Here is a 27,872-nt window from a genome sequence, read left to right as displayed (position 1 = left end):
TTTCTTCTCTTTGATTCAGTTTGGTACCTCATTTTGACTTATGCCATCTGCCCACCTAATCTTCATCATTCTTCTGTAGCATCAAACTTCAAAAGTCTCTGTTCTCTTCCTGACTATACTTCTGATTGTCCTATACCGTGAATAACTACTTCCAAAAAATACTTTCTCACACTTAAAATCATGTCATACATTAACATATTTCATTTTTTCAGAAATGCATTTCTTACTGTTGCAAGTCCGCATTTCATATTCTTATTTCCTTAGTCAACATCAATTATTTTTGCTCCCTAAAAGGCAAAACTTGTCTAGGACTTTTAGTATCTCATTTCCTAATCTATTCCATTGGCATCACCTGACTTAATTTGTGGACATGTTAGTTATAATGAATGACACACTTGTAGAAATACTAGACAAGCACCAAATTTATTTCCAACTTGCAAATATATATGGCAACGGCCTTGCCGCAGTGGCTACACCGGTTCCCGTGAGATCACCGAAGTTAAGCGCTGTCGGGCGTGGCCGGCGCTTGGATGGGTCACCATCCCGCCGCCACGTGCTGTTGCCATTTTTCGGGGTGCACTCAGCCTCGTGATGCCAATTGAGGAGCTACTCGACCGATTAGTAGCGGCTTCGGTCAAAGAATACCGTCCTAACGGTCGGGAGTGCGGTGTGCTGACCACACGCCCCTCCTTATCCGCATCCTCCTCGGAAGATGACACGGCGGCCGGACAGTCCCGGAAGGGCCACTTGTGGCCTAAAGACGGAGCTTTTTTTTTTTTTTGCAAATATATATACAACATTAAGTCATGCACTGTAAAAAAAGTGAATGTGTCTGGTACCAAAAGAGAAACTTCAAACTATCTCCTTGGCATGAACAGAGTTGCAATGTAGCCACCAAGGAACTTATGGGCCACAAATTATTTAACAAACTTCCACATGCTATACAAAATTTACCAGAGCAACAATATAAACAAACACTTTATGACTGATTAGTTGTAAACCCATTCTACAATGTAAAGGATTTCATGACCTGTGATATTAATCTGTAACATTGTTAACAATTCTGTTATTTTATAGCATGTACTGTATTGTATTATGTGTATGACTTTGTCTATTGCTGTACTGGCTTAAAGACAATAAAATTATCATCATTATTATTATTATTATTATTATCATCATCTACACTAAAGCTGAAGTACCTCTACTCCCACACAGCCCCCCGCCAGTGGTAGGCTGAAGCTCAGGGAATGTAAGTGAGCTGGTGTCTAGTACAATATCCAGCAGTCCTCACACGAACTAGCAGTGATAATTGTGGTTACGAGGGGATGTCCGTGCAGAGGAACAGTGATGGCTCTGAATATGTTTGTGATGTTGCCATGTAGTAGGTTGTGGAAAATATACAGGAATCCACTGCAACCAACTTATACACTAGCTACTACACTAACTAATCACAAATAAAACACATTATAACCTCAATGTTTTTGTTAACTTTCATTTACTATTCAACTGATTTTCTAAAGATTTAGTGAATAATAGTAGACTTACCTCCAGACTCCACTGGTTGATGTTTCACGAATAATTCGTGACAGTCCATTCAACATCATCTTGGTCCCTTCACTGTACCATTCTAGAGGTATCAATGTTTCTTTCAGCAGCTTTTCATGGTTGTATCTGAGAAAAAATTCTATATTTCAGGATTACAACAGCATCAAAAGACATTTTCCAGGGTGCTGCACTGCATAATTTGTTTCATGAATATGCACTCATGAGCAATTGAATTACAGATACCTGCTGTATTGGAGAGAGAGCATGAAACAGTGTAGAAATGATTTTTATTAGAAACTGAGGTGAATTAAATAGTTTGGCCTGTCACTGGAATTTTTTCATGCCATCATGTCAATGGTGTATGTCGGGTACCTTGACATGGGAAAATCACCATCAACAGGTCAACGGGCAGACGCACAGTGTATTGATGACAGAGGCTTTTCACATCACAGACTGTAGCTGAGGATTGACAGGCCATAGTGCAGGATATTACTTGCCAATTCAGTTCTGGAAAATGAGAACAAATAAGCAGCTGTACTATGAAAAATCACCTCCTAAGTACAGAGAATTGAAATCTTTGGTTCACGTATGTACCCCCTCTCACTTCATGTCACAAGTAACAAAGATTAGCTTATGCCTAGGAACACCATCACTGGATAGTAAATGTATAGAAGAAAATATCACCTGAGCTGATGAACTATGGCACTTTTTTTTGTGCCTTGTGAAGCTGCAATGCAGTGCCACTGCCACCAGGGCAAAAAAGGGAAGGAAGATGGATTATGCAGAACTTGGTTAGTACATTAGATTCAATTGCTCACAAGTGTGTATATCATTATTGCAACTGATCTAAATAGCTTGTCTGTGTATGTGAAGTTGGATATGGGTGTGTGTGCGAGTGTATACCTGTCCTTTTTTCCCCCTAAGGTAAGTCTTTCCGGTCCTGGGATTGGAATGACTCCTTACCCTCTCCCTTAAAACCCACATCCTTTCATCTTTCCCTCTCCTTCCCTCCTTCCTGACGAAGCAACCGTTGGTTGCAAAAGCTAGAATTTTGTGTGTATGATTGTGTTTGTTTGTGTGTCTATCGACCTGCCAGCGCTTTCGTATGGTAAGTCACATCATCTTTGTTTTTAGATATATAAATATAATAAGAGTAATATCTTTAGTGTCCCCCGACTGTTTTTCAAAACACAAGTTAAGCAGCAGTGGTTTTAAGCTGCAATTCTGTCAAACATCATTTCTAAACTGAAGTAGTGTTTAACAAACTTCTGGCACCTAAGTCGCATTCTTGTGAATTTGTAGAAGCTTGAACCTGCAAATCATTGGCTACTTTATTTTTAACATTATTTAAAAAAATATCTTTCGCCTTCTCACAAGGACACTCAATCTTCTGAAAAACTATAAATTTTCTTCATCTGCTTCATTCACTGTGATTTTATTTCTCTACATTTGTTATTAATTATCACTTTAACTGATCTATATTGTGGGCTGTAGGGCAGAAATGTATGAGATCTAATGGTGACAAACAGACCTGACCTCTTTGGGATGACCATACTGAAATTGGTGTAAGTGTCATTAAGGCAGTTGTAGCAGTAAAGACTCCTCCTTCAGTGACACTGCCATAATGTAGCACTATTCACATGGGTGAAGAGCTTTGCAAGCTCTGGATCTGGAGGGATATGTTGGTGGTAGCTTAGCTACCAGAAGGGTCACCGAAGCTGGATGGGCCCAATGGGAGGAGCCAGCCAAAGTGTGTGTCGCAAAGGCCCATTGTCACTTTTCTCCTGTCCTAAGCTTTCCTTACCCTGTCCTTTTTCTGTCATCTCCAATCATAAATGAAAGGTAGAAAGGGGGGCTCTTACTGTAGGGAAGCCAGCCATCATATGGAAGCTAATCCTTAAAAGAAAATCAGGCAAGTTTGGAGGCTCTGAGGTTGCAGTCCCATCACTGGATTAGGGAGCTGTGGGTCAGTCATTGGAACTTCCAAAAATACATGATTAAAGAAACAGCAGGAAAAGACAGACTCAAAGTTGATGAACTTTGTCATGAAAAGGACAAAAAATAAATAGGTTACTGGCATGTCAGAACACTGAGAGCAGCCAGTAGATTGTAACAGGCTACAAAGGATTGTTCAGGCACCAACTGGAGATTCTTGGACTTAGTGAGGTGAGATGAGATGAGACGAGAGAAGAGCAACATTGCTTCAGAACAGGAAGTTCCATGGTGGATCTAATTTTTGCTGTAAGACAACTGCAGGAACAGCACTATGAGCATGGAATAGATCTACTAATGACCTTACTGGACATTGAAAACACGTATGATAGTGTACATAGAAGCAACATGGAAAGCCCTGGAGAACAGAGGAAAACAGATTATTTGGAGGATAAGGGAAATGTACCATGGAAGTGTGAGCTGTGTGAAAGTGGAAAGAGAGGGATCAGCTTGGATTGAACAGAAAAATGGCTTGAGGCAGGGAAGTGCACTTTCACCATTTATCTTCATTGTAGTGATGGATGATATAATGAGTACAGTAGCAGAAATAGTTGGTGAAAGGAAAATGAAAGCTATGGTGTTTACATGTGATCTGATGATTTGGGGGAATAAGGAGGAGGAAGTACAAAAGTGGGAACAAACAGTACAAGAATATGGGATGAAATTTAGTATAAATAAGAGTGAAATGATTATCACAACAAGAAAGAAGGAGAGAGGAACAACTGGAATAACAATTGGTGGGGAACGATTGAGGAGAGTGGAGAGTTTCAAGTACCTAGGAAGCCTGATGCAGGAAGATGGAAAAAACGACAGAGAAATAAATGAGCGGGGGAGAAAGGGAAGCTGAAATATTTCGGAAGAGAGTCAGGAGTCTGATATGGAGCAAGGATGTATACCCCAAATCAGTAAAAAGGTTATATACTGGTCGTACTATGTCCCAATCCTGACATATGTGTCAGAAACCTGGGTTATGAAAGGAAGAGAGAAAAGCAATGTAGAAACTAGTGTGATGAAATTCTTGAGAAACAGTATTGGAGTGATAGACAGGTTAAGAAATGAAATGATAGACAGATCAAGAAATGAAAGGCTCAGAGAGTTAATGAAGGTGGAACCAATACAAAAGGAGATAGAGAAATCAAGGCTGAGATGGTATGGACACATTAAGAGAATGGAGGAAATGAGGATACCCAGGAGGATACACAAGATGAAACTGGAAGGAAAGAGACCAAGAGGAAGACTGAGAGATGGGTGGCTGAAAGGAACAGAGGAATGTGTCTGTAAGAAAGGATAAGACTGGACAAAGGTGAAGATGGAGAGATGGTGGCAAGACAGAAGACAATGGAGAGGTCTATGTTCCATACAGACCTGGACAGAGGCTGGAAACAGTCCAAGATGACGACGATGAGTGAGGTGAGATCGCTTGATTTTAAAAAAATCCAATCACAAGATGGATATACCTTTTTTTTTTTTTACTCTGGACCTACAGGAGAAGATGGAGAGCACAGAAATGGGGTTAGATTTTCATTAACCAAAGGAACAAGAAGGAGCCTTATGGAATGGAAACTGGATTCAGAAAGAATACTGATAACACACTTTACGACAAACATTCATAATGTCACACAGTGGTGACTCTACATTGGAATAACACAATATAAGGAAAAGTTAAATTGCTATTTACCATAAAGAAGACATGCTAAGCTGCAGATAGGCTCAATGGAAAGACACTTGCACATTAATTTTTGGCCAAAACCTTCATCAGAAAAGGAAACACATACATTCAATCACACAAGCAAGCACACCTCATGCACAGATGACTGCAATCTCCAGCAGCTCTGTCTGATGGCAGTCATACTTGTATGAATGAATGTGTGTATGTTTCTGATGAAGGCTTTGGTGAAAAGCAAATTTGTAAATGTCTTTCCTTTGTGCCTGTCCGCAACTTAATGTATCACCATTATAGTTATTAGCAAGGTATCTTTTATTTATATTGTTGTTATACGTAATGTCACAGTTATCCAAGACTATTCTCTTACAGAAGCCTCAGAAGTTCAACAGAAAGAAAAGTTAACTGACAGCACTAAAGTAACCAGTAAGAGAAACATCTTTATTATCGGAGACCTACCTGAAAAGCCACCCCTCCCCCCCTTGCCACCATGAACCATAGACCTTGCCATTGGTGGGGAGGCTTGCGCGTGCCAGAGCAATACAGATAGCCGTACCATAGGTGCAACCACAACAGAGGGGTACCTGTTGAGAGGCCAGACAAACATGTGGTTCCTGAAGAGGGGCAGCAGCCTTTTCAGTAGCTGCAGGGGCAACAGTCTGGATGATTGACTGATCTGGCCTTGTAACACTAACAAAAACGGCCTTGCTGTGCTGGTACTGTGAACGGCTGAAAGCAAGGGAAAACTACGGCCGTAATTTTTCCTGAGGGCATGCAGTTTTATGTATGGTTAAATGATGATGGTGTCCTCCTGAGTTAGTATTCTGGAGGTAAAATAGTCCCCCATTCGGATCTCCGGGCGGGGACTACTCAAGACAACATTGTTATCAGGAGAAATAAAACTAACGTTATACAGATCGGAGTGTGGAATGTCAGATCCCTTAATCAGGTAGGTTAGAAAATTTAAAAAGGGAAATGGATAGGTTAAAGTTAGATGTAGTGGGAATTAGTGAAGTTTGGTGGCAGGAGGAACAAGACATTTGGTCAGGTGAATACAGGCTTATAAATGCAAAATCAAATAGGGGTAATGCAGGAGTAGGTTCAATAATGAATTAAAAAAATATGAGTGCGCGGAAGCTACTACAAACAGCACAGTGAAGGCCCATGCCTACTACAGTAGTACAAGTTTATATGCCAACTAGCTCTGCAGATGACGAAGAAATTGAAGAAATGTATGATGACATAAAAGAAATTATTCAGGTAGTGAAGGGAGACGAAAATTTAATAGTCACGGGTGACTGGAATTCAATAGTAGGTAAAGGAAGAGAAGGAAATGTAGTAGGTGAATATGGATGGCAGATGTGGACTCTGGCCACAATCTATTGGTTATGAACTGTAGATTAAAACTGAAGAAACTGCAGAAAGGTGGGAATTTAAGGAGATGGGACCTAGATAAACAAAACCAGAGGTTGTACAGAGTTTCAGAGAGATCACAAGGGAACAATTGACAGGAATGGGTGAAAGAAATAAAGTAGAAGAAGAATGGGTAGCTTTGAGGGATGAATTAATGAAAGCAGCAGAGGATCAAGTAGGTAAAAAGACGAGGGCTAGTAGAAATCCTTGGGTAACAGATGAAATATTGAATTTAATTGATGAAAGGAGAAAATATAAAAATGCAGCAAATGAAGCAGGCAAAAAGGAATACAAACGTCTCAAAAATGAGAATGGCAGGAAGTGCAAAATGGCTAAGCAGGCATGGTGAGAGGACAAATGTAAGGATGTAGAGGCTTATCTCACTAGGGGTAAGATAGATACTGCCTACAGGAAAATTAAAGAGACGTTTGGAGAAAAGAGAACCACTTGCATGAATATCAAGAGCTCAAGTGGAAACCCAGTTGTAAGCAAAGAAAGGAAAGCAGAAAGGTGGAAGGAGTATATAGAGGGTCTATACAAGGGTGATATACTTGAGGGCAATATTATGGAAATGGAAGAGGATGTAGATGAAGATGAAATGGAAGATATGATAACAAAGCCCCGGGAGTAGACAACATTACATTAGAACTACTGACATCCTTGGGAGAGCCGGTCCTGCCAAAACTCCACCATCTGGTGAGCAAAATGTATGGGACAGATCAAATACCCTCAGACTTCAAGAAGAATATAATAATTCCAATCCCAAAGAAAGCAGGTGTTGACACATGTGAAAATTACTGAACTATCAGTTTAATATGTCATGGCTGCAAAATACTAACACAAATTCTTTAAAGGTGAATGGAAAAACTGGTAGAAGCCGACCTCGGGGATGATCAGTTCAGATACCATAGAAATACTGGAACACGTGAGGCAATACTGACCCTTAGAAGCTGGGTTAAGAAAAGGCAAACCTACATTTCTAGCATTTCTAGACTTAGAGAAAGCTTTTGATAATGCTGACTGGAATACTCTCTTGCAAATTCTGAAGGTGGTAGGGGTAAAATACATGGAGCGAAAGGCTATTTACAATTTGTACAGAAACCAGATGGGGGTTATAAGAGTCGAGGCACATGAAAGGGAAGCAGTGGTTGCGAAGGGAGTGAGACAGGGTTCTAGCCTATCCCCAATGCTGTCGTTGTTGTTGTGGTCTTCAGTCCTGAGACTGGTTTGATGCAGCTCTCCATGCTACTCTATCCTGTGCAAGCTTTTTCATCTTCCAGTACCTACTGCAACCTACATCCTTCTGAATCTGCTTAGTGTATTCATCTCTTGGTCTCCCTCTACAATTTTTACCCTCCACGCTGCCCTCCAATACTAAATTGGTGATCCCTTGATGCCTCAGAACATGTCCTACCAACCGATCTCTTCTTCTGGTCAAGTTGTGCCACAAACTTCTCTTCTCCCCAATCCTATTCAATACTTCCTCATTAGTTATGTGATCTACCCATCTCATCTTCAGCATTCTTCTGTAGCACCACATTTCGAAAGCTTCTATTCTCTTCTTGTCCAAACTATTTATCGTCCATGTTTCACTTCCATACATGGCTACACTCCATACAAATACTTTCAGAAATGACTTCCTGACACTTAAATCTATACTCGATGTTAACAAATTTCTCTTCTTCAGAAACGCTTTCCTTGCCATTGCCAGTCTACATTTTATATCCTCTCTACTTCGACCATCATCAGTTATTTTGCTCCACAAATAGCAAAACTCCTTTACTACTTTAAGTGTCTCATTTCCTAATCTAATTCCCTCAGCATCACCCGACTTAATTCGACTGCATTCGAATATCCTTGTTTTGCTTTTGTTGATGTTCATCTTATATCCTCCTTTGAAGACACTGTCCATTCCATTCAACTGCTCTTCCAAGTCCTTTGCTGTCTCTGACAGAATTACAATGTCATCGGCAAACCTCAAAGTTTTTATTTCTTCTCCATGAATTTTAATACCTACTCCGAATTTTTCTTTTGTTTCCTTTACTGCTTGCTCAATATACAGATTGAACAACATCGGGGAGAGGCTACAACCCTGTGTTACTCCCTTCCCAACCACTGCTTCCCTTTCATGTCCCTCGACTCTTATAACTGCCATCTGGTTTCTGTACAAATTGTAAATAGCCTTTCGCTCCCTGTATTTTACCCCTGCCACCTTTAGAATTTGAAAGAGAGTATTCCAGTCAACATTGTCAAAAGCTTTCTCTAAGTCTAGAAATGCTAGAAACGTAGGTTTGCCTTTTCTTAATCCAGCTTCTAAGGGTCAGTATTGCCTCACGTGTTCCAGTATTTCTATGGTATCTGAACTGATCATCCCCGAGGTCGGCTTCTACCAGTTTTTCCATTCACCTTTAAAGAATTTGTGTTAGTATTTTGCAGCCGTGACATATTAAACAACACAACAACAACAACAACAACAACCTGAAAAGCTTGAAACAAGAATTAAGGCCCAGAGCATGTAATGAGGGTATTGGAGAAGTGAATGAAAATAGGAAAACATTTTAAAAATTCTGTGCTAGTCATGATTTGGTGATTGGAGTCACAACATTTCTATACAAGAATTGCCATAAAGTTACATGGGTATCCTCTTAACACAAAACAGAAAATAAAATTGATCGTATAGTGCTGAGCACAAAATGTAGAAGGTCACTTATGGTTGTAAGAAATAAACATGGAACTAATGTTGGCAGTGATCATCATCTCATTGTGCAAATTTTAGACTAAAAATCATAGCTACAAACAGAAAGTTCAAACACTGGAACAGAAAATAAGGTGTATGAAAATTTAAAATAACAGCAAAACAAGAAGAATTCTATATTGAGCTAAGGAACCACGGTGAAGCACTTCAAGAAGCACAGCAAACGATGAAAATAATGTTACTGATACATGGACCCAGGTTAGGACATCTGTTTTAATATGAGTGAACAGGTCATTGGCTTTAAAAACCATTTGAACAAAGATTAGATGTCTGAAAGTGGAATTTGATCATCTGTAGAAAGGAGATTAAGGGAACATTAAATATGAGTGAACAAGGCAACAGAAAATTTGAATACAAGCTCAATACACTGCTACTGCTTCTCTAGTAGAGAGGTGTGTAAGTAATGATAAGAGAAAGTGGATGGATGAACAAGCTCTGAGGTCAGAGACAGCTATGGCAAGGTGTTATGCTAAAGAACTATACAGTACCACTACAGCACTGTAAAAAAAAATAAAAAAAAATCAACAAGAACAGATCTGTGAAAAATAAGGAGGATTGATTGTTAACAACAGAAGAAGACCAACTTAAAAAACAGAAAGAATATTTTTCTGGTGTCCTGAACAGAGAGCACCCTGAAGAGGGAATGAGATGTTGATATATGCTAAATTAAAATGAGATAATCAGTATAAACATCAAAACTAAGCTAAAATCAAAACAGCCTTCAAACAGATAAACTACAGAAAGGCTCCAGAAATGGATAATATTGCACCTGAGGTGATTAAAACAGAAATTGGTACCACCACAAAACTACTGCATCCATTGTTTGAGAAGATATGGAGAGAAGGGAAATTACCGAAGGGTTAGAAAGAAGTACTGGTTATTAGGTTGCCAAAGATAGGGGATACTACCAACTGTAATAACTGCCAGGTTTTTATCCTCCTATCTGTATCAGGTAAAGCATTCAGAAATTTAATGCTAAATCATATTAAGGACACTGTGGAGGTATGGCTAAGAAAACAGCAAGCTGGGTTCAGAGAACACCAAAGGTGTGTCAATCTCATCAACACTCTAACTATGATATGTAAGTGCAGAATAGCAAAACATACTCTACCTTACATTTATTGACTTTAAGAAGGTAATTGACTTTCTTAATATGAGAGTTAGGTGGCTTACCTTTGGAAGAATGTGGAACACCATCAAACATTATTAATGTTATTAAAACAGTCTTTGAAGCTTATGAATGTAGTGTGCTTCAAAACAGTAAACTTACTGAACCTATCTAAATAAATTCTGAGGTGAGGCAGGGATGTATTCTGTCAACTACTTTGCTCTTGTTGGTGCTGGACAGCATAATGAAAAGTGTTGTTGATGTTAGGAGAAGAGGTATTCAGCAAGGAGTGCAAGAGAGGCTTGAAGATCATGGTTTTGCTGATTATATCTACCTGATTTTGTAAAGTATCATGACATGGAAGAAAAGCTGGTAAGATCACAAGAGTAGCAGAAATTGCATGATTATGAGAGCTTTTTAAAAAGAATCTGACCTTATTCTTTATTGTTGAAATGAACAAGGATATCAGGACATGTGCATACTCTATGCTTGTAGGCATTTGTAGTGCACGTCCCAGATTTTTTTCATGACTGCGGAAACAAACTGTTGCTAACTAGCCACTGGCAAGTAAACATGTGTTGGTCATCACTGGATTTTGTGTTGTGTGCAAAATGACAGAAAAGTGTAACAATATTATTACATCAAATTTTATTTCAAGTTGAAACAGTCTGCAAGATCTGACAAGTGTTTGGGGATGAAGCAATGGGTACCAAACAGACAAAGCTGTGGTACAACCACTTCAAAGATGGGCACTCATCAGTGAAGGGTGAAGAACATTCAGGTAGGCCCTCAACATCCACAATTGAGGTTGTTATTGATCACATAAGGGGTCTGGTGATGCAGTATAGATGAATCACGACCAGAGAACTTGCAGATGAGGTTCAAATTAGTACTGGACCCATCCATTCTATTTTAACACAACATTTGGATCTCAGGAGGATCCCAGCAAAATTTGTGCCAAATTGCTAACAAATGAGCAGAAGCAACTTCATTCAGAGATCATACAGGACATGCTGGATACTGTGAACAGTTATCCCAACTTTCTTAACACAGTGGCCATTGGTGATGAGTCCTGGGTTTATGGGCGTGACCCAGTAACATTGTTACAATCATCACAATGGAAGCATTCTCATCTCCAAATCCCATAAATAGTGAGGCAGGTGCACAACAATGAATAGTCTTGCTGACCATCTTTTTTTTTACTACACTGGCATGATCCATTAAGAGTACACCCTAGAAGGTACTAATGTCAATAAGGAGTACCACCAAGAGTTTCTGCATCACCTTTGGAAAGCAGTAAGTTGCAAATGACTAGACATTTGGGCAGTTGGCACCTTCACCATGGCAATGTATCTGCTCATTGTTCTCAATTAACTCAGAATTTTTTGGCCAAACACAACACAACTGCAGTTTTTCACCCTCCCTATTCCTCTTACCTATCACCAGGTGACTTCTGGCTTTCCCCTAAACTGAGAAACACTCTGAAAAGACCAGATTTCAAAACAGCGAAGATGCAGAATTTGATGAAGCCGCTGTGCACCATACCAAAAGAGGTTTCCTCTCGATGCTTCCAGCAGTGACAGCAGCTTTGGGAGAGATGTGTAGAAGGTGAAGGGGACTGCTTTGAAGGTGACTAGTCTCAGACAATTGTATCATACTTCTTGAACAGCCTTCATAAAAGTAAATGTTTAGAAAACAAAGGAAATGAGAATTTGATCTGAAAAACAGGAGAAGCTAATGGCATATAGAGTGGAATGGGAACACGTAGAGTCCTTGTGTATCTAGGAAGTACCATCTATAAAGATAGCATGGGAGAGATTGATGTAAAGAGTCAGATATGGAAGGCAAAGGGAAATTTTGTCCTATTAAACACTGTCTGGCATAATACAAATGTCTCAAGCCAAACCGAGATGTGACTGTTCAATAGCAATGTAAAGTCAGTCCTCCCATATAGTTGCAAAACATGGAAGGTAACAAAAACTGTAAACCAGCTGCATATCTTCATTAACCAGGGTCTTCAGCAAATTATACCCTGAGGCATCCAAGAAACTGGTATAGGCATGTGTATTCAAATACAGAGATATGTAAACAGGCAGAATACGGCACTGCAATCGGCAATGCCTATATCAGACAACAAGTGTCTGGCGCTGTTGTTAGAATGGTTACTGCTGCAGCAATGGCAGGCTATCAAGATTTAAGTGAGTTTTAACATCGTGTTATAGTTGATGCACGAGCAATGGGACACAGCATCTCCAAGGTAGTGAGGATGTAGATTTTTCCATATGACCATTTCACAAGTATACCATGAATATCTGGAATCTGGTAAAATATCAAATCTCTGACATTGAGATGGCCTGAAAAAGATCTTGCAAGAACAGGAGCAATAGCAACACATCATGACAGAAGTGCTACCCTTCTGTAAATTGCTGCAGATTTCAATGCTGGGGCTGGGCAGAGTGGCCAAGCAGTTCTAGGTGTTTCAGCCCGGAACCAAGTGGCTGCTACGGTTGCAGGTTCAAATCATGCCTTGGGCATGGATGCGTGTGATGTCCTTAGGTTAGTTAGGTTTAAGTAGTTCTAAGTCTAGGGGACTGATGACATCAGATGTTAAGTCCCATAGTACTCAGAGCCATTTGAATAATTTTTTCAATGCTGGGCCATCAACAAGTGTCAGGATATGAACCATTCAATCAGACATCATCAATATGGGCTTTTGGAGCTGAAGGCCTACTCGTATACCCTTGATCACCGCACGACACAAAGCTGGGCCTCTCAACATCGATGTTGGACTGTTGATGACTGGAAACATGTTACCTGGTCAGACGAGTCTCGTTTCAAATTGTATCGAGTGGATAGACAGGTACGGGTATGGAGACAACCTAAGGAATCTGTGGATCCTGCATGTCAGTAGGGGACTTGGAGGCTCTGTGATGGTGTGGGGTGTGTGCAGTTGGAGTGATACGGGACCACTGATACATCTAGATATGACTCTGACAGGTGACACACACATAAGCATCCTGTCTATTTACATGTATCCATTCATGTTCATTGTGCATTCCGACGGACTTGGGCAATTCCAGCAGGACAATGTGACACCCCACACATCCAGAATCACTTCAGAGTGGCTCCAGGAACACTGTTCTGAGTTTAAACATTTCCTTTGGCCACCAAACTCCCCAGACATGAAAATTATTGAGCATATCTGGGATGCCTTGAAATGTGCTGCTCAGAAGAAATCTCGACCCCCTTGTACTCTTATGGATTTATGGACAGCACTGCAGGAATCATGGTGTTAATTCCTTCCAGCACTACTTGAGTTATTAGTTGAGTCCATGCCACGTCATGCTGTGGCACTTCTGCGTGCTCGCGAGGGCCCTACATGTTGTCAGGCAGGTGTACCAGTTTCTTTGGCTATTTTCATTCAGTGATGTGCTATGGAATAATCTTTTGGGGCAATTCACAACTTTCAAAAAAATTTTTGTAAGCCAGAAAAAAGCAGTCCGAATTATGTGTAGTGTTCCTCCAAGAACCGCATGTTGCAATCTTTTTAAACAGTTAGGTATATTAACCACTACCTTACAATATCTCCTCTCACTCATGACTTTCACAGTTCTCAATTCCTCTGAATATGAAACAAATGAAGCATATCATCATTATAACACAAGACAGACAGGTGATATGCACTGTGAATGGAAAAATCTCTCTCTGGTACAAAAAGGGGTAAAGTACACAAGTACAAAAATCTTTAATGCACTCCTGAGTAATATAAAGTGTCTAAAAGAAAAGAAAATGCTATTAAAAAAAAGCTAAAGGAATTCCTACTGGAAACATGTTTCTACTCTTTAGATGTATCCTTCAGCAGAGATAAATAATTTGAGTAGTAATTCAGATTATTTATTTGTCATTGTTATCTGTATTGTTTTTTACCACTATTGTATTTTTGTATTGTCTTATTTATTATCTTGATTATATTATTGTATTGTACCAGTTTTGAATCATTCATCTACCATGTGTAACATACCAGTATGTATTGTATTGTATGATATCTATATTGTATCTGCTTTGACTTGTTCCACATCCATGTGTAATCACACCATACTGGATCTATGGAATATGTATCTCAGTGTATGTGTTAGGAGGCAACATGTAATATTAAATGACAAATTATGGGAGGTAACAAACCAGCAACCAATTGTGAGCAAATAAAGGAAAGAAAATGGAGGTGAATTCTGCTGCCCTGGGACCCAGCGCCAAAAAAGTCAAGTCAGGCAACAATGACTACCAAATTAGAAGAGGCAAAGAGCAACTAAAGCAATTAGAAAGAGTTATGCCTTCAGTAAAGAAGATAAAGAGACAGCTATACCATATCTCAAGCACAAATGCACTCATAACTCAGCACTGAGCAGAAATGCAATGAGGAAATTCGGTTGAAGTTTAGAAGAATAAATAATTAATCAGTCAATGGAAAATTATTTATCATGTACAGTACTTTGTGATTGGATGGATCTTCTGTGGTATACAGTCCCTGTAAATAAAATGCTAAAAATACTGTGACTAGTGCATGGTATGTGTAAAGCAAAGTGTAGTGCTATAGATGGAGAGAACTTCAACAAGTATCATAACAAAGTATAACTGAAAGACCTCACACAAAGGCCCAAACAAAATCCAGCCATATGTAAAGGTTGTTGGTTTCACCAAAGATACTATCAAGGCACTCGAGGGTAACAGGGGAGCTGAAATTGAGGATAGCAAAAAAAAGCAGCACTGTTGAACTACATTTTCAGTTTTACTTGGAGCCACAAGAGTACTGCCCCCACCCCCATTTAACTTGAGCACCACTGTAAAAATCAGCAACTCAAATATTAGTGTGATTGTTGTTGAGGAACAGCTGAAGCTGAATTTTCTATGATAAAATTTGGCCCCAGGGCCCAGTGGAATCCTGATCAGATTCTACACAGAAACTATAACTAAGTCATCCCTCCTGTAAGCATAATATATTGCTGGTCCCTCAAACTTAAAACTGTGCCCAATGCCTGGAAAAAAGCACTAGTCTACAAAAAGGGTAGTAGTATCAGTCAATAGGACCATAGTCCAATATCATTGGCACCCATATGTTGCAGAATTTTGAAATGGATTCTGAAGTCAAACATAATGAGGTAATGAACAATAAGAAAGGGATAGTTGCTACTCACCAAATTACAGAGATGCTGAGTTGCAAATAGGCAGAACAAAAAAACTGTCTCAAAATAAGCTTTCAGACAGCAAGGCTTTCTCAAAAGTAGACAACACACACACACACACACACACACACACACACACAGACAGAGAGAGAGAGAGAGAGAGAGAGAGAGAGAGAGAAAGAGAGAGAGAGATGCAACTCACACACAAACACACACTTGACACTTGACTACAGATTTGTTGACTTCAGAAAATCTTTCGACTCAGTATCACACTAACACTTACTAGTGAAGGCATGATTATAAGTGTTATCAAACAAAACATTACTCCATCAAGAATTATTGGTAAGGAGGATGCAGCCTGTTATTTTGAATGGAAGTTTATCTGCAGAGGCAGAAGTAACTTCGGGCATGACTCAGAAAAATGTGATGTGATCCTTACTGTTGATGTTGAGGATTAATATCCTGGTAAATAAATGGTAGCCTCAGACTTTTTGCAGATGATGCAGTTATCTATAATGAAGTAGGAAATGAAAAAAATATTCTCAAAGGTTCGGCACATATCGATAAGATTTCGAAGTGATGCAAAGATTGGCAACTTGCATTAAAGATTTTGAAATGTAGAAGTGTGCACTTCACAGACCACAAAAACATATCATATTACTAAAATATCAGTAAGTCACAACTAAAATCAGGCAACTCATGAAAATAACTGGCAGTAAAAAATTGTGAAGATGAAGTATTTGATGACCACACAGGCTCAGCAGTAAGTATAACAGGTGATACACTTCACTTCATAGATAGAATAATGGAAAAATCCAGTCAGACGACAAAAGAGTCTGTACACAAAATACTTGCACAAGGCATCCTAGGATATTTCACAGTTTTGTGGGATTCATTCCAAACAGGTCTGATTAGGAATATTAAACACATACAAGGAAGGGAAGCACAAATGTTGATAGGTTTGTATGACCCATAGGAGAGTGTAACACAAATGCTAACAAACCAGAACTGGCAGATGTTTAGAAATTGATGCCAGTTATCCCAAGAAAGCCCCCTTGCTATCTTTCAGTCAGCATTAAATTAGGAATGTAGAAGTATTACAGCTTCCTGCATATTGCTTATGTAGTTACACAGATTATTGGAGATGGGTGTGCTAAGTCAACATACGGTCCTGATACTCTGTAGAACCAGTTTTATTGAAGAAATGAACATTCAAAATACAGCATCCAAACACAGTGAAGTCCTCTGACCAACTCATCTCAAAGAGTTTCTTGCATCAGAGCCAAGTTGACTGCTAGCAATATTCCTTCACACTGGGAGAGACAGCATCTCACTGCATGGGTGTTTAGCAGGTAATGCTCCAATATCATGTTTGTATGCTGAACAGACTCTGAGAGGGATCCAATGGTGCGCCTCTGACCTAAGTCCACCATGGAACATGAGAACAGCTTTTAATGTGCAGAGTCATCACTCTACTGGTCCATTACTTTGAGGATGATATGTAGTGGTTCTGAATTGTCACCATTTGGAGAATAGTGCTGACTCAAACTGCCTGCCCCACTGGTGGTTATGTGTAGTATGAAACTTTACTTTGTTGGCAGGATATGCATGAGTGAGCTGAGCGTTTGCACTCTTTTTTTAACATTAGTCCAAATAAATCTGTCCACAACTATGCAGATGGTAGGGTGAATGCCTGAATATGCCACATTGTGAAGCTGTTCACAGGTGGCTCGACAAAAGTGTTCAGGTGTGAGAGGGTGTATCCTGTATCACAAAGCATGGAGAAGGTACTGGCTGGGATATGAAGAAGTTAGTTCTAAGATTCATGTTCAGATTGTGGTTGAGAGCTTGTAATTGATGATCATTTTGTTGTGCCTTGGCCAACTGCTGATAATAATTGATAGTGGAACTGAACACTATACTGACATGTGAAAAAGAATCTGCTACAATGTTCTGTACACATCAGAGGTCCTATTTAGTCCAAGTGTCAACACCGTCAGGAACAAGAATCTTACAGTGTGTTGTGGACAGAGTCCATGAGAGGATGATGATTGACATAAATAATCAGGGATATCCTTAAATGATTGTCATGACTAATCAGAGGGTATCCTTAAATGTCCTGCTTGAAATATCATGCTCCCTCACAGAGTGTCCGGAGCTCCCTGTCATAAGCTGACCACTTGCTTTGCGATGGTGTGAGTTTATAAAGAAGAACCAGAGAAGCTGCAGTACACCTCCTGCCTCCCATTGCAACACATCCCTGATAGAAGAGTGACTAACATCTGCTGTTATGATGAGCTGTGGGTCTGTGAGGAGTTGTGCTAAGGTGACAGCTCATGTAAGGTAATCTTTGGTGTGCTCACATGCTGTCTTCATCTGGGCCATCCATGTGAGTTTAAGTTTGCAGTGCAAGGCTTGTGTTAGGATCATTATCAGGCATATGAATCTGTGTAATTCCTTATAGTCTTGTGGTGGAGGGAGTTGATGGATGATCAACATGTTGTGGTGTGGGCTTAATTCTCAATGTATTTATGAGTTGTCTGAGAAAGATGACTTGTTTGCAATGAAATTGCCATTTATATTCATCTATTATGACAGCATTATGAGAGAGGATGTAAAAAAATCGTTTGAGGTGGTTGTTGTATGATTCCTCATTGGATGAGAAAATTAAGATGTCAGCTAGGTAGGCATAAAAAAATTGGAGCTTGAAGAGTAGTCCATCAATGAAGCACTGCCAAGTTTGAACCGCATTTTTAAGTCTGTTCAGCATGAATATAAATTCAAATAGACTGAATGGCATGATTATGGCTGTTTTTGGAATGCCATCATGGTGCACAGGTATTTGTAGATACACCATTTTTCAATTGATGACTCAGAAAATGGAGGCATTTATGAAATAGTGGGTAAAATCCTGTATGGTTGGAGCATGGTAACTGTCTATGATGGAGTGAGCATTAAGAATTCTGTAGTCACCAAATAATCTGACAGAACCATCTTCCTTTGTGCCAGTTTTATGGATGAAGCTGAGGAACTGCTTCTTTGTAAGGGCTTGTCCACTGATGCTTTGGCAAGCCCTAGTAAGTCAGATGGCAGTCAATGTGTCAGTGACATACCGTGACCAGGTGTGGTGATGATTTTATGGACTGTTCTGTTCATAATAGCACACTGTCTAACACACAGCTGTGGAAGATACACAAAAACTTGGCATGAAATAAGTGAGCAAGGTGTGCTGCACTAACCTTTGAAGTGACAGCTGGAAGTGATATTGTTCGTGTCTCCTTGGATGGTGATAGAGGTACCACTTCAGCTTGTTGTGTGTGAGGCAGCGAGAAGGTAGTGATGAGAGGAGGTGCTTGGCAAAGATGGTGGAAGTGCTGCCATAGCATGAGGAGTTCATGTCTGATGATGTTAATCTAATCCTTGATGGTATCATGTGAGATAACTGAAGATTTGATTCATGCTGTCAGAATAATATTGGTGGATGTGTTGCAACTACTCAGTTGTACTGATGCCCTTTTCAAGTTTTTGATGGTTGATGGGAGTGCTGTTGTGTGAAGGAGGTCAGGGTTTATGTTAAGCATGGCTGAAGACATCGTAGATGGAGCAGCACTGACTATGTGGATGAGCCTGTCACTGGAGAGATATGGAATAAAGTTGAAATACCATAGACAATTTGTGCTGATAAAAGATTCTGCCATGACCATGATGAGAAATACCAAGGTGAATTTTTCGGTGAGGCCAAGGTTGTGTGTGTGAACCTGTGAGCTGTAAACATGGATTGTTGAATTGTTTGCCACATGCAGATGAATAGGTATGAAGACAAGTGAATAGGTATGAAGACAAGTGAAGATGGTGGCTTAGTGCTGACCTCAGAACCTCTGTCAATCAGGTATGGTCGACTACTAATGTTGTTATGCACAAAAAGTCTGTTATTATGAAGTAGGCATGACGAGCGTGATCCAGTACCAGCTCTGTGTGTGTCAAAGCATGTTAATGCCCAGCACTTTCCAATACGTCTTTGGTGAACAGTGTGTTTAGTTTGGGAAATTGCATGGTTGTTGGCAGTTGCAGGCAGCAGCAGTGTATGTTGCATGATACCAGCAGAAAGGGTTCTGCTCGGATGCAGTGTGGTTGGCTGCATGTGCAGCTGTGACACAGTTGGTGGTGTTCTGTTCAGATGCAGGCACAGCAAGGTCAGTGGGTGTCACAGCTGCACAGACATGGCATGGTTGGTGGTGTTTTATGTGCCCACACGGGAGTGGCGTGGATGATAGGCAGGTGAGGGTTTGTTGATAACACAGAGGTCATCATTCCAGCATGGTACATCAGAGCTGGTGGAAACTGAGTGGAGTCAGCTCAGCTTGTGTTCGGATGGCCATTGTATATGCAATTGTATAAACTGCACTTCATGCCCACCACCATTGTTGTCTGTTTACTGATGCACAGTTTATGTTGCATAATCAAATGCATTTGATCTGTAAGATGAGTGTCCAGAGGTTCACACTCATGGGCAACCACAGCCACTAGCACTTGCAGAAGAAGTTACACAACCCATAGAGTCCATAGTATGTTATCAGCCATGAGATGAATCTCAAACTGTGTATGAAGATTGCACCATAATTGAGATGGTGTTTTATCACTAAGTACTTTATCGTAAATGACTTGGTGAATTTATTCATCTGCAGAGTGGCTGAAGTGCCAAAACAGAGCAGCTTTCACAGTTTTGTGTTTATTGTCTGTTGGTGACATGAGAATTAGATCAATTACTGTGTCTATATTTTCTCATAAGTGGTTTAGGAATGTAATGAACTTGGTGGATCACTGATTGCAATGTTTGAAGCAAAGATATTATCCACAGTCATGAACCACAACAGCACTGACTGGTCTGCTCTGAAAGCCAGTAAATTGAGATGGTCGTGTAGTTGATGGGTTGCCATGATGATGTTCATGCTTGGATACATCTAGGCACATACTCTCTGACAGCAGCAGATGAGATGTGTGATAGATGGTGTGATATGGGACTCAGCTGCATAAGTTATGGCATGGTCACATTTAAGTGTGGCACTGTACAGATGCCCTCAACATTCATTATTAGATTTGTTGCAGCCTCCATCACAGCAAGAGAAGAAAAAGGAGAAGAAAAATCAACTAGGGATCACCATATGAGCGCACATACTTGGATATATGCCTGGCTGTATATATGGCTCCTGGTTGTCACAGCTAAAAGCACCTTTCATCAAAACCAGAACCAACTCAGTTAGCACCATCTGTGGAAAGCTCTGCCTCCTGATCCAATACTCCAGCTGGACAGCTTGCCCCACCCACAAATGCAAATGTAGGGCCCAGTTTGAAGACAACATCTCAGGTGGTGGATGCCTGGCATTCCCAGTTCTCCAGCTGTCATTCATCACCACAATCTACCTGGACCTGGACGACACACATGAGTATATTCAATCTGTGCCTGGTCTGATGTCAGATCAACAGGCCACTCAGGAACCAGTACCAAGCTGCAAGTCTGACCCACTATCATCTTTTGCACCTCAGCACAGGACCCAAGACTGGCTCTTCTATCGCCAACAGCATCAGGAGCTGCACCCCAGCCTTTGCAGCAGGCTGCACTCATTCATCTTCCCCTGCACTGGCAGGATGGCTCCATCTATACTGGCTGATTCAAGGATGGAGGGATCTTGCAATCCTGTCATAGATATTGATGAATCAGTTGATATAATTATGCACATGTCTGGTGAGGTCACTGGCACATCACTGGATCAGTGGATAAAAAACAGTGCCAGAGTTAAGGATTGCTACAGACCATTTATGCCTCACACGTCTCAGCTTGCTGATGTGTTGTACATGTTGTCCGGTGAAGTTGTTTACAATGACCTTGTGATACTAGACTATTTTCTGGACACTGATGTAGACTTTGTTATTTCCTGCTGTCAACAGCTGCATACAGCCACGTCTATTTTTCTAATAAGGTGTTGTCTCCATTATCTAGCATCTCCATTATCCAGCACTAATATTTGAGTTATTCAGCATGAGTCCAGAATACTTTAATGAACAAGAGGTATCTCTTCCCAAAAGTATTTGTTACTGTTTCATTCAAGAAGAGTCAGGATCTGTATATTCTTGATTCATATGTATTTAATTGGTGTTCAATAAAACCTATTTTGCTGAAGAAGTAGACTTACAACAGAACTGAACAAAATTTGTGATTGGATTGATGAGTTCCTGATAGAGAGGAGGCAGCATGTTATCTTGGAGTGGAAGTCACTGACAGAAGTAGAAAGAACTTCAGGCATGCCCAGGGAAGTGCATTGGTACTTTTGCTATTCCTGTTGTTTATTAGTGATCTCGAAGGTAATAATAATCATAATCTCAAAACTTTTGCTGATGATGCAGTTGTTTATAATGAAGTACTGCCTAAAAAAACCTGCATAAATATCCATGAAGACCTCAATAAGATTTCAAATCGATGCAAAGATTAGCAACTTGTTCAGGAATGTAAAATTGTGCACTTCACAAAATGCATAAAATATTACACTGTGACTACAATATCAGTGAGAGAGATATAGATTCAGTCAGCTCATAAAAATACTGGGTGCAACAATTTGTATGAAATGACCACACAGGCCCTATTGTAAGTAAAGTAGATGGATGGATGCTGAGAAAATGCAGTTGATTTAGTAAGGAGACTGCTTACAAAGTACTTGTGTATCCTAACTTAGAAAATTACTCAGATGTATGCAATCCATCCCAATATGACTAACAGAGTATACTGAATCTGTACAAAGGAGAACAGTATGAAGAGTCAAAGGTTCATTGACTAATGGGAAAGCGTCACGTAAATGTTGAAAAATCAGAGTTGGCAGACACTTGAACATAGGCTCAATTATTCCACAACAGCCTGCTTTCAAAAGTTTCAAAACCAAGCAGTAAGTGAAGAATCTGGCACTATGTTTGAGCTTCCAATGTATTGCTCCTATACCTACAGGAACCACAAAGACATCAGTACTGTAGTTGGTGCAGGAAGAAACTTCAGTGTGGTTTCCAGGGCATGTGCACTATGTGATCAAAAGTATCTAGACACCCCCCAAAACATATGTTTTTCATATTAGGTGCATTGTGTGCCACCTACTTCCAGCAACCTCAGTAGTCATTAGACACAGTGAGAGAGCAAAATGGGGCACTCAACGGAAGTCACGGAATTCGAACATCGTTAAGTGATGAGGTGTCACTTGTGTCATACGTCTGTACACAAGATTTCCACACTCCTTAACATCCCTAGGTCCACTGTTTCCATTGTGATAGTGAAGTGGAAATGTGAAGGGACATGTACAGCACAAAAACAAACTGTCTTTGACTGACAGAGACTGCCAACAGTTGAAGAGGGTCGTAACGTGTAATAGGCAGATATCTATTCAGACCATCACACAGGAATTCGAAACCACATCAGGATCCACTGTAAGTGCTATGGACGGTTAGGCGGGAGGTGAGAAAACTTGGATTTCATGGTCGAGCAGCTGCTCATAAGTCACACATCATGCTGGTAAATGACAAACGACACCTCACCAGGGGGAGGAGTGTAAGCATTGGACGATTTAACATTTGACGATTGAACAGTGGAAAAATGTTGTGTGGAGTGATGAATCATTGTACACAATGTGGCAATCCAATGGCAGGGTGTGAGTGTGGCAAATGCCTGGTGAACATCATCTGCCAGCATGTGTAGTGCCAACAGTAAAATTTGGAGGCAGTGGTGTTATGGTGTGGTCATGTTTTTCATGGAGTGGGCATGTGCTCCTTATTGTTTTGCATGGCACTTTCACAGCACAGGCCTACATTGAAGTTTTAAGCATCTTCTTGCTTTCCACTGTTGAAGCGCAATTCTGGGATGGAAATTGCATCTTTCAACATGATTGAGCACTTGTTCAAAATGCACGGCCTGTGGCAGAGTGGTTACATGACAATAACATCTATGTAATGGACTGGCCTGCACAGAGTCCTGACCTAAATCCTACAGAACACCTTTGAAATGTTTTGGAATGCTGACTTTGTGCCAGGCCTCACCAACCAACATCGATAGCTCTCCTCAGTGCAGCACTCCATGAAGAATGGGCTGCCATTCTCCAAGAAACCTTCCAGCACCTGACTGAACATATGCCAGCTATAGTGGAAGCTGACATGAAGGCTAAGGGTGAACCCTCACTTACTGTTGCAGCTGAGAGACAGCAAGCATGCATGCAAGTACATTTGGGCACAGTGACAAGAAATGCTAAACTGAAATGAAGGAAGATGTGGGTCAATGATGAGATCATTATAGTTGGAGAAAAATATTGGATTGGAGAAATATGGGGTAAGAAGGTAAAAGCACAAGTGAACCTTGGAGGAAGCACTTGGGGAGGAAATACATCAGTTCTCTGTGGAGGATCCCTTGCATTGGTATGCTCTACAGCAGAATATTGTGCATTAGTTTGACTCCGCAATGCTTAAGTGAAGAAAGCTGACAACAATCATCCCAGAATTCACCCAAATCAATTTAGAGTAACAGCAGAAAACCTAAATTAGGTTGCCATGATGGGGAAATCATCCATACACCTCCCTCATGTGAGTACAATGTCTTAATCACTGCTTCCACAACATTTGGTATTCAGATGGAAAATCAGCCATAGCATTCAACACTCCATTTCTTAAAATTTGTATGTTATACACTGAGGTGACAAAAGTCATGGGATAGTGATATGCAGATAGACAGATGGTGGTAGTACAGAGTACACAAGATATAAAGGATAGTGCATTGGTGGAACTGTCATTTGTACACAGACGATTCATGAAAAAAAGTTTCTGTGCTTTGGCCTCATGATGGTAATATACAGACTTTGAAGGTTGAATGGCAGTTAGGGTTAGACACATGGAACATTCCATTTTTGAAATAGTAAAGGAACTCAGTATTATGAGAACCACAGTATCAAGAGTGTGCCAAGAATACCAAATTTCAGACATTACCTATCATCACAGATGATGCAGTCACTCACAGCCTTCACTTAACAACCAAGAGGTGTGGCATTTGCATAGAGTTGTCAGTGCTAACAGGTAAGCAACACTGGGTAAAATAATCACAGAAATCAATGTGTGATGTATGATGAACGTATCCATTAGGACAGTGTGGCAAAATTTGGTGTTAATGGACTATGGCAGCAGACGAACCACACAAGTACCTTTGCTAACAGCATGACATCACTTGCAGCTCCTCTCCTGGTCATAGGGCCATATTGTCTGGACCCTAAATGACTGGCAAACCATGCCCTGATCAGAAGAGTCCCAATTTCAGTAGATGATAGGGTTTGAGCGTGGCTCAGACCCAATGAAGTCATCAACCCAAAGTTGTCAACAAGGCACTGTGCAAGCTCGTAGTGGCTCCATAGAAGTGTGGGCCATGTTTACATGGAACAGACTGGGTCCTCTGGTCTGACTGAACCAATCAGTGACTGGAAATGGTTATGTTCAGCTACCTGGAGACAATTTGCAGCCATTTCATCTCCAAACAACATGGACTTTGTATGAATGACAATGTGTTGTGTCACTATTGGTCTGACAAACATTCTGGACAATTTGAGTAAATGATTTGGCCACCCAGATGCCTAACATGAATCCTGTTGAACACTTATGGCACATAATCGAGAGGTCAGCTGTGCACAAAATCTTGTACTGGCAACACTTTGGTAATTATGGATGCCTATGGAGACAGCATGACTCAGTATTTCTGCAAGAGACTTCCAATAACTTGTTGAGTCCATGCCACTACTATGCTGGCCAAAAGTAGGTCTGACACAGTATTGAGAGGTATCCCATGATTTCTGTCACCTCAGTGTACAACACACTTTAGTTGCTGGGGGTTCTCATTCCCTGCATCAATGTCATAATTCAGTTTGAAGACAGACCAAAAGTAGAGAGAATCTAGGCTGAAAATAAAAGTTTCAACCAAATATCTTTCTACTTACTTCTCTGCTGTCTCTAAATTTTTCATTCTCTCTCTTCCCTTTCGTTATTAGTCTTACTTATACTCTCCATTTTTTCTAATTTATATTTTATCATCTCTTATCCTTCTCTGGTCATTGCCACATTTTCCTTCTGTGAAGTACCAAATAAACTGTCTTTAATTATTTTAAAGCTTTTTCTATAGTTTCATATCACCTGTTTTATTTTATTTCTCTTTGCATGTCCTTATAATGAACTCTTACCCCCTAGTATGATCTCATATCTAACATTTATAAGCACGAACTCCTGACCTTCTTAAATGTTTATTGCTGAAGACACTCATATTATATCTATTGAGCATTAATCCATTTTAGCACTTTGGTCATATGACCTGTCTTTTAGATATTACTTCATCTGTGGCAGTACATCCTATTTTACTTGGTAGGTCTTGTTAGAACAGAATTATGTGCAACCAACACATTTGCCCATTCTTATCTTGTCTCTCATTCAGTCCCAGACAAAATATCCAGTACTCTTTTGGGGATTTCATCATATTAAGTAAGTTCACACATTTGTTCTGCATTTTTTCATAACAAAAGGCTCCTATAAAACACATGAACAATATGTAAAGGATTGACCACTACCCACCATACACAGTAGGCATTGAGTCTCACATAGGTATGCTCAGAAACTGCTAAATATTTAAGCTTTCATACAAAAAAGACCTCCTTTTGAAACAGAAAACACACACACACACACACACACACACACACACAAGCTTGCACAAGCGAAATTCACAAACATATGGCCAATGTCTCTGGGTGCTGAGGCCTGTGTGACTGAATATTTCAGAAGAAGGACTTTTTATTCAAAAGTTGAAATGTTTGTGTTTTTTTTTTTCTTTTTTTTTTTTTTCTCTCTCCATTGTGCCTCTCTGTGACTCAGCACTCCCTCAACATGGTGAGCAGCAGCCTATCTTTCCCATGCTGTTGTCATTCCATCCCAACATATTTAAAATCCTACTGTACATATTTATTTCTTTTTGTAATATTTCTACTAAGCCACCTTGAGGTAACAACAAAATTTAAGTGAACATTGCAGCTACATGCTTTTTAAATATGCATTTTCACAGAACAGTGAGTAGAGTAATTAGTAGTAGTAAAAAGCATGCTGCCTCACTTACAATTACCAATGTGAATGGAAAAGTACATACAATTTTCTTACCTCATTGACTGTAATAAACAATACCTACAATCTACAAACATTTGAAGTTTTTTTATGACTGAGCATGAAAAGGTTTAAAAGAAAATTTTCGAAACAAGTCTGTGTTACATTTATATAAGGTTTAAGATTTGGGGACAATGTAGTAAATTTAAATGGATGTAGTATTTATCACAACCATGATACAGTACACTAAGTCATCTAAAATCAAGTCATGACAAAAATATACTAAAAGCTCCACATTTTAGTTATAAAAAATCATATTACTCATCACATCAGGAATCTGAACTCATCTTTAATGATGTATTGTGTAGCCACATTACTAGAGTATGCTGGTAATAACTTCTTAATCATCTTCAAAACAGATATGATAACAAAGACACTACAACTGGAAAAGTGTGGAACACAGAAATTTACATGCAGATTTTAGCATAAAATTCTATTGTTTTCAAAGGACAGCAACATCAAAAACATTTGCCATTACTGGTGTGTTGCTAGGCTTAGTGCCAGACCAAAACTTCAATGCTCTTCCCTATAAATAGTTATTAAGGTGATGGTAAGCATAAACATGAGTATATCTTCAGTTACTAGTCATGAAGGATTCTGTGCACCACCATTTCTATTTCTTACTTCTTCAAGAGCATTAGAAATCTGAAAACTTAAATTTTGCTTTTTGTTCACTATTTGTAGTTTAGTTACCTCCTTGGTCCATGAATTATAATTGTGTCCTCTTGCTATAATGTGAAACAAGTTAGTTTTACAATTTACTACCTACACTTTCTCAATAAACAATATGCCAACATGCTGACCATTTACCTGATTATCTTTGGGTACATTTCTTTCTCCATTTAGTGACCTGAACTATGTAAATCTTTCTCATCTCTCCCTCCTCTCACTCGTAAAACACCCACATCAACCTCTTCCCAAAAGTCACACACAATAGAACGCGTTGTCACACATATATGATATCAGTTATGAGTGAAGTTGATTTTATTAATATTATTAAATTATTTACAT

General features: G+C 39.8%; 1 protein-coding gene across 1 annotated transcript in view; it reads right to left on the bottom strand.

The window, feature by feature from the left end:
- LOC126251469 (atrial natriuretic peptide receptor 2-like) overlaps positions 1–27,872 on the bottom strand; it is a 301,860-nt gene that overhangs the window by 182,528 nt on the left and 91,460 nt on the right. The window contains exon 3 of the mRNA XM_049951908.1: positions 1,546–1,671. Within this exon, the coding sequence (XP_049807865.1) occupies positions 1,546–1,604 (59 nt within the window). The 5' untranslated portion in view covers positions 1,605–1,671. The remainder of the gene's footprint in view (positions 1–1,545; positions 1,672–27,872) is intronic.

Source organism: Schistocerca nitens, chromosome 4 (genome assembly GCF_023898315.1).
Source record: "Schistocerca nitens isolate TAMUIC-IGC-003100 chromosome 4, iqSchNite1.1, whole genome shotgun sequence".
Classification (NCBI taxonomy): Eukaryota; Metazoa; Arthropoda; class Insecta; order Orthoptera; family Acrididae; genus Schistocerca; species Schistocerca nitens.
Note: the sequence above shows the minus strand (reverse complement) of the source record. Positions and strands in the feature narration are given on the sequence as shown.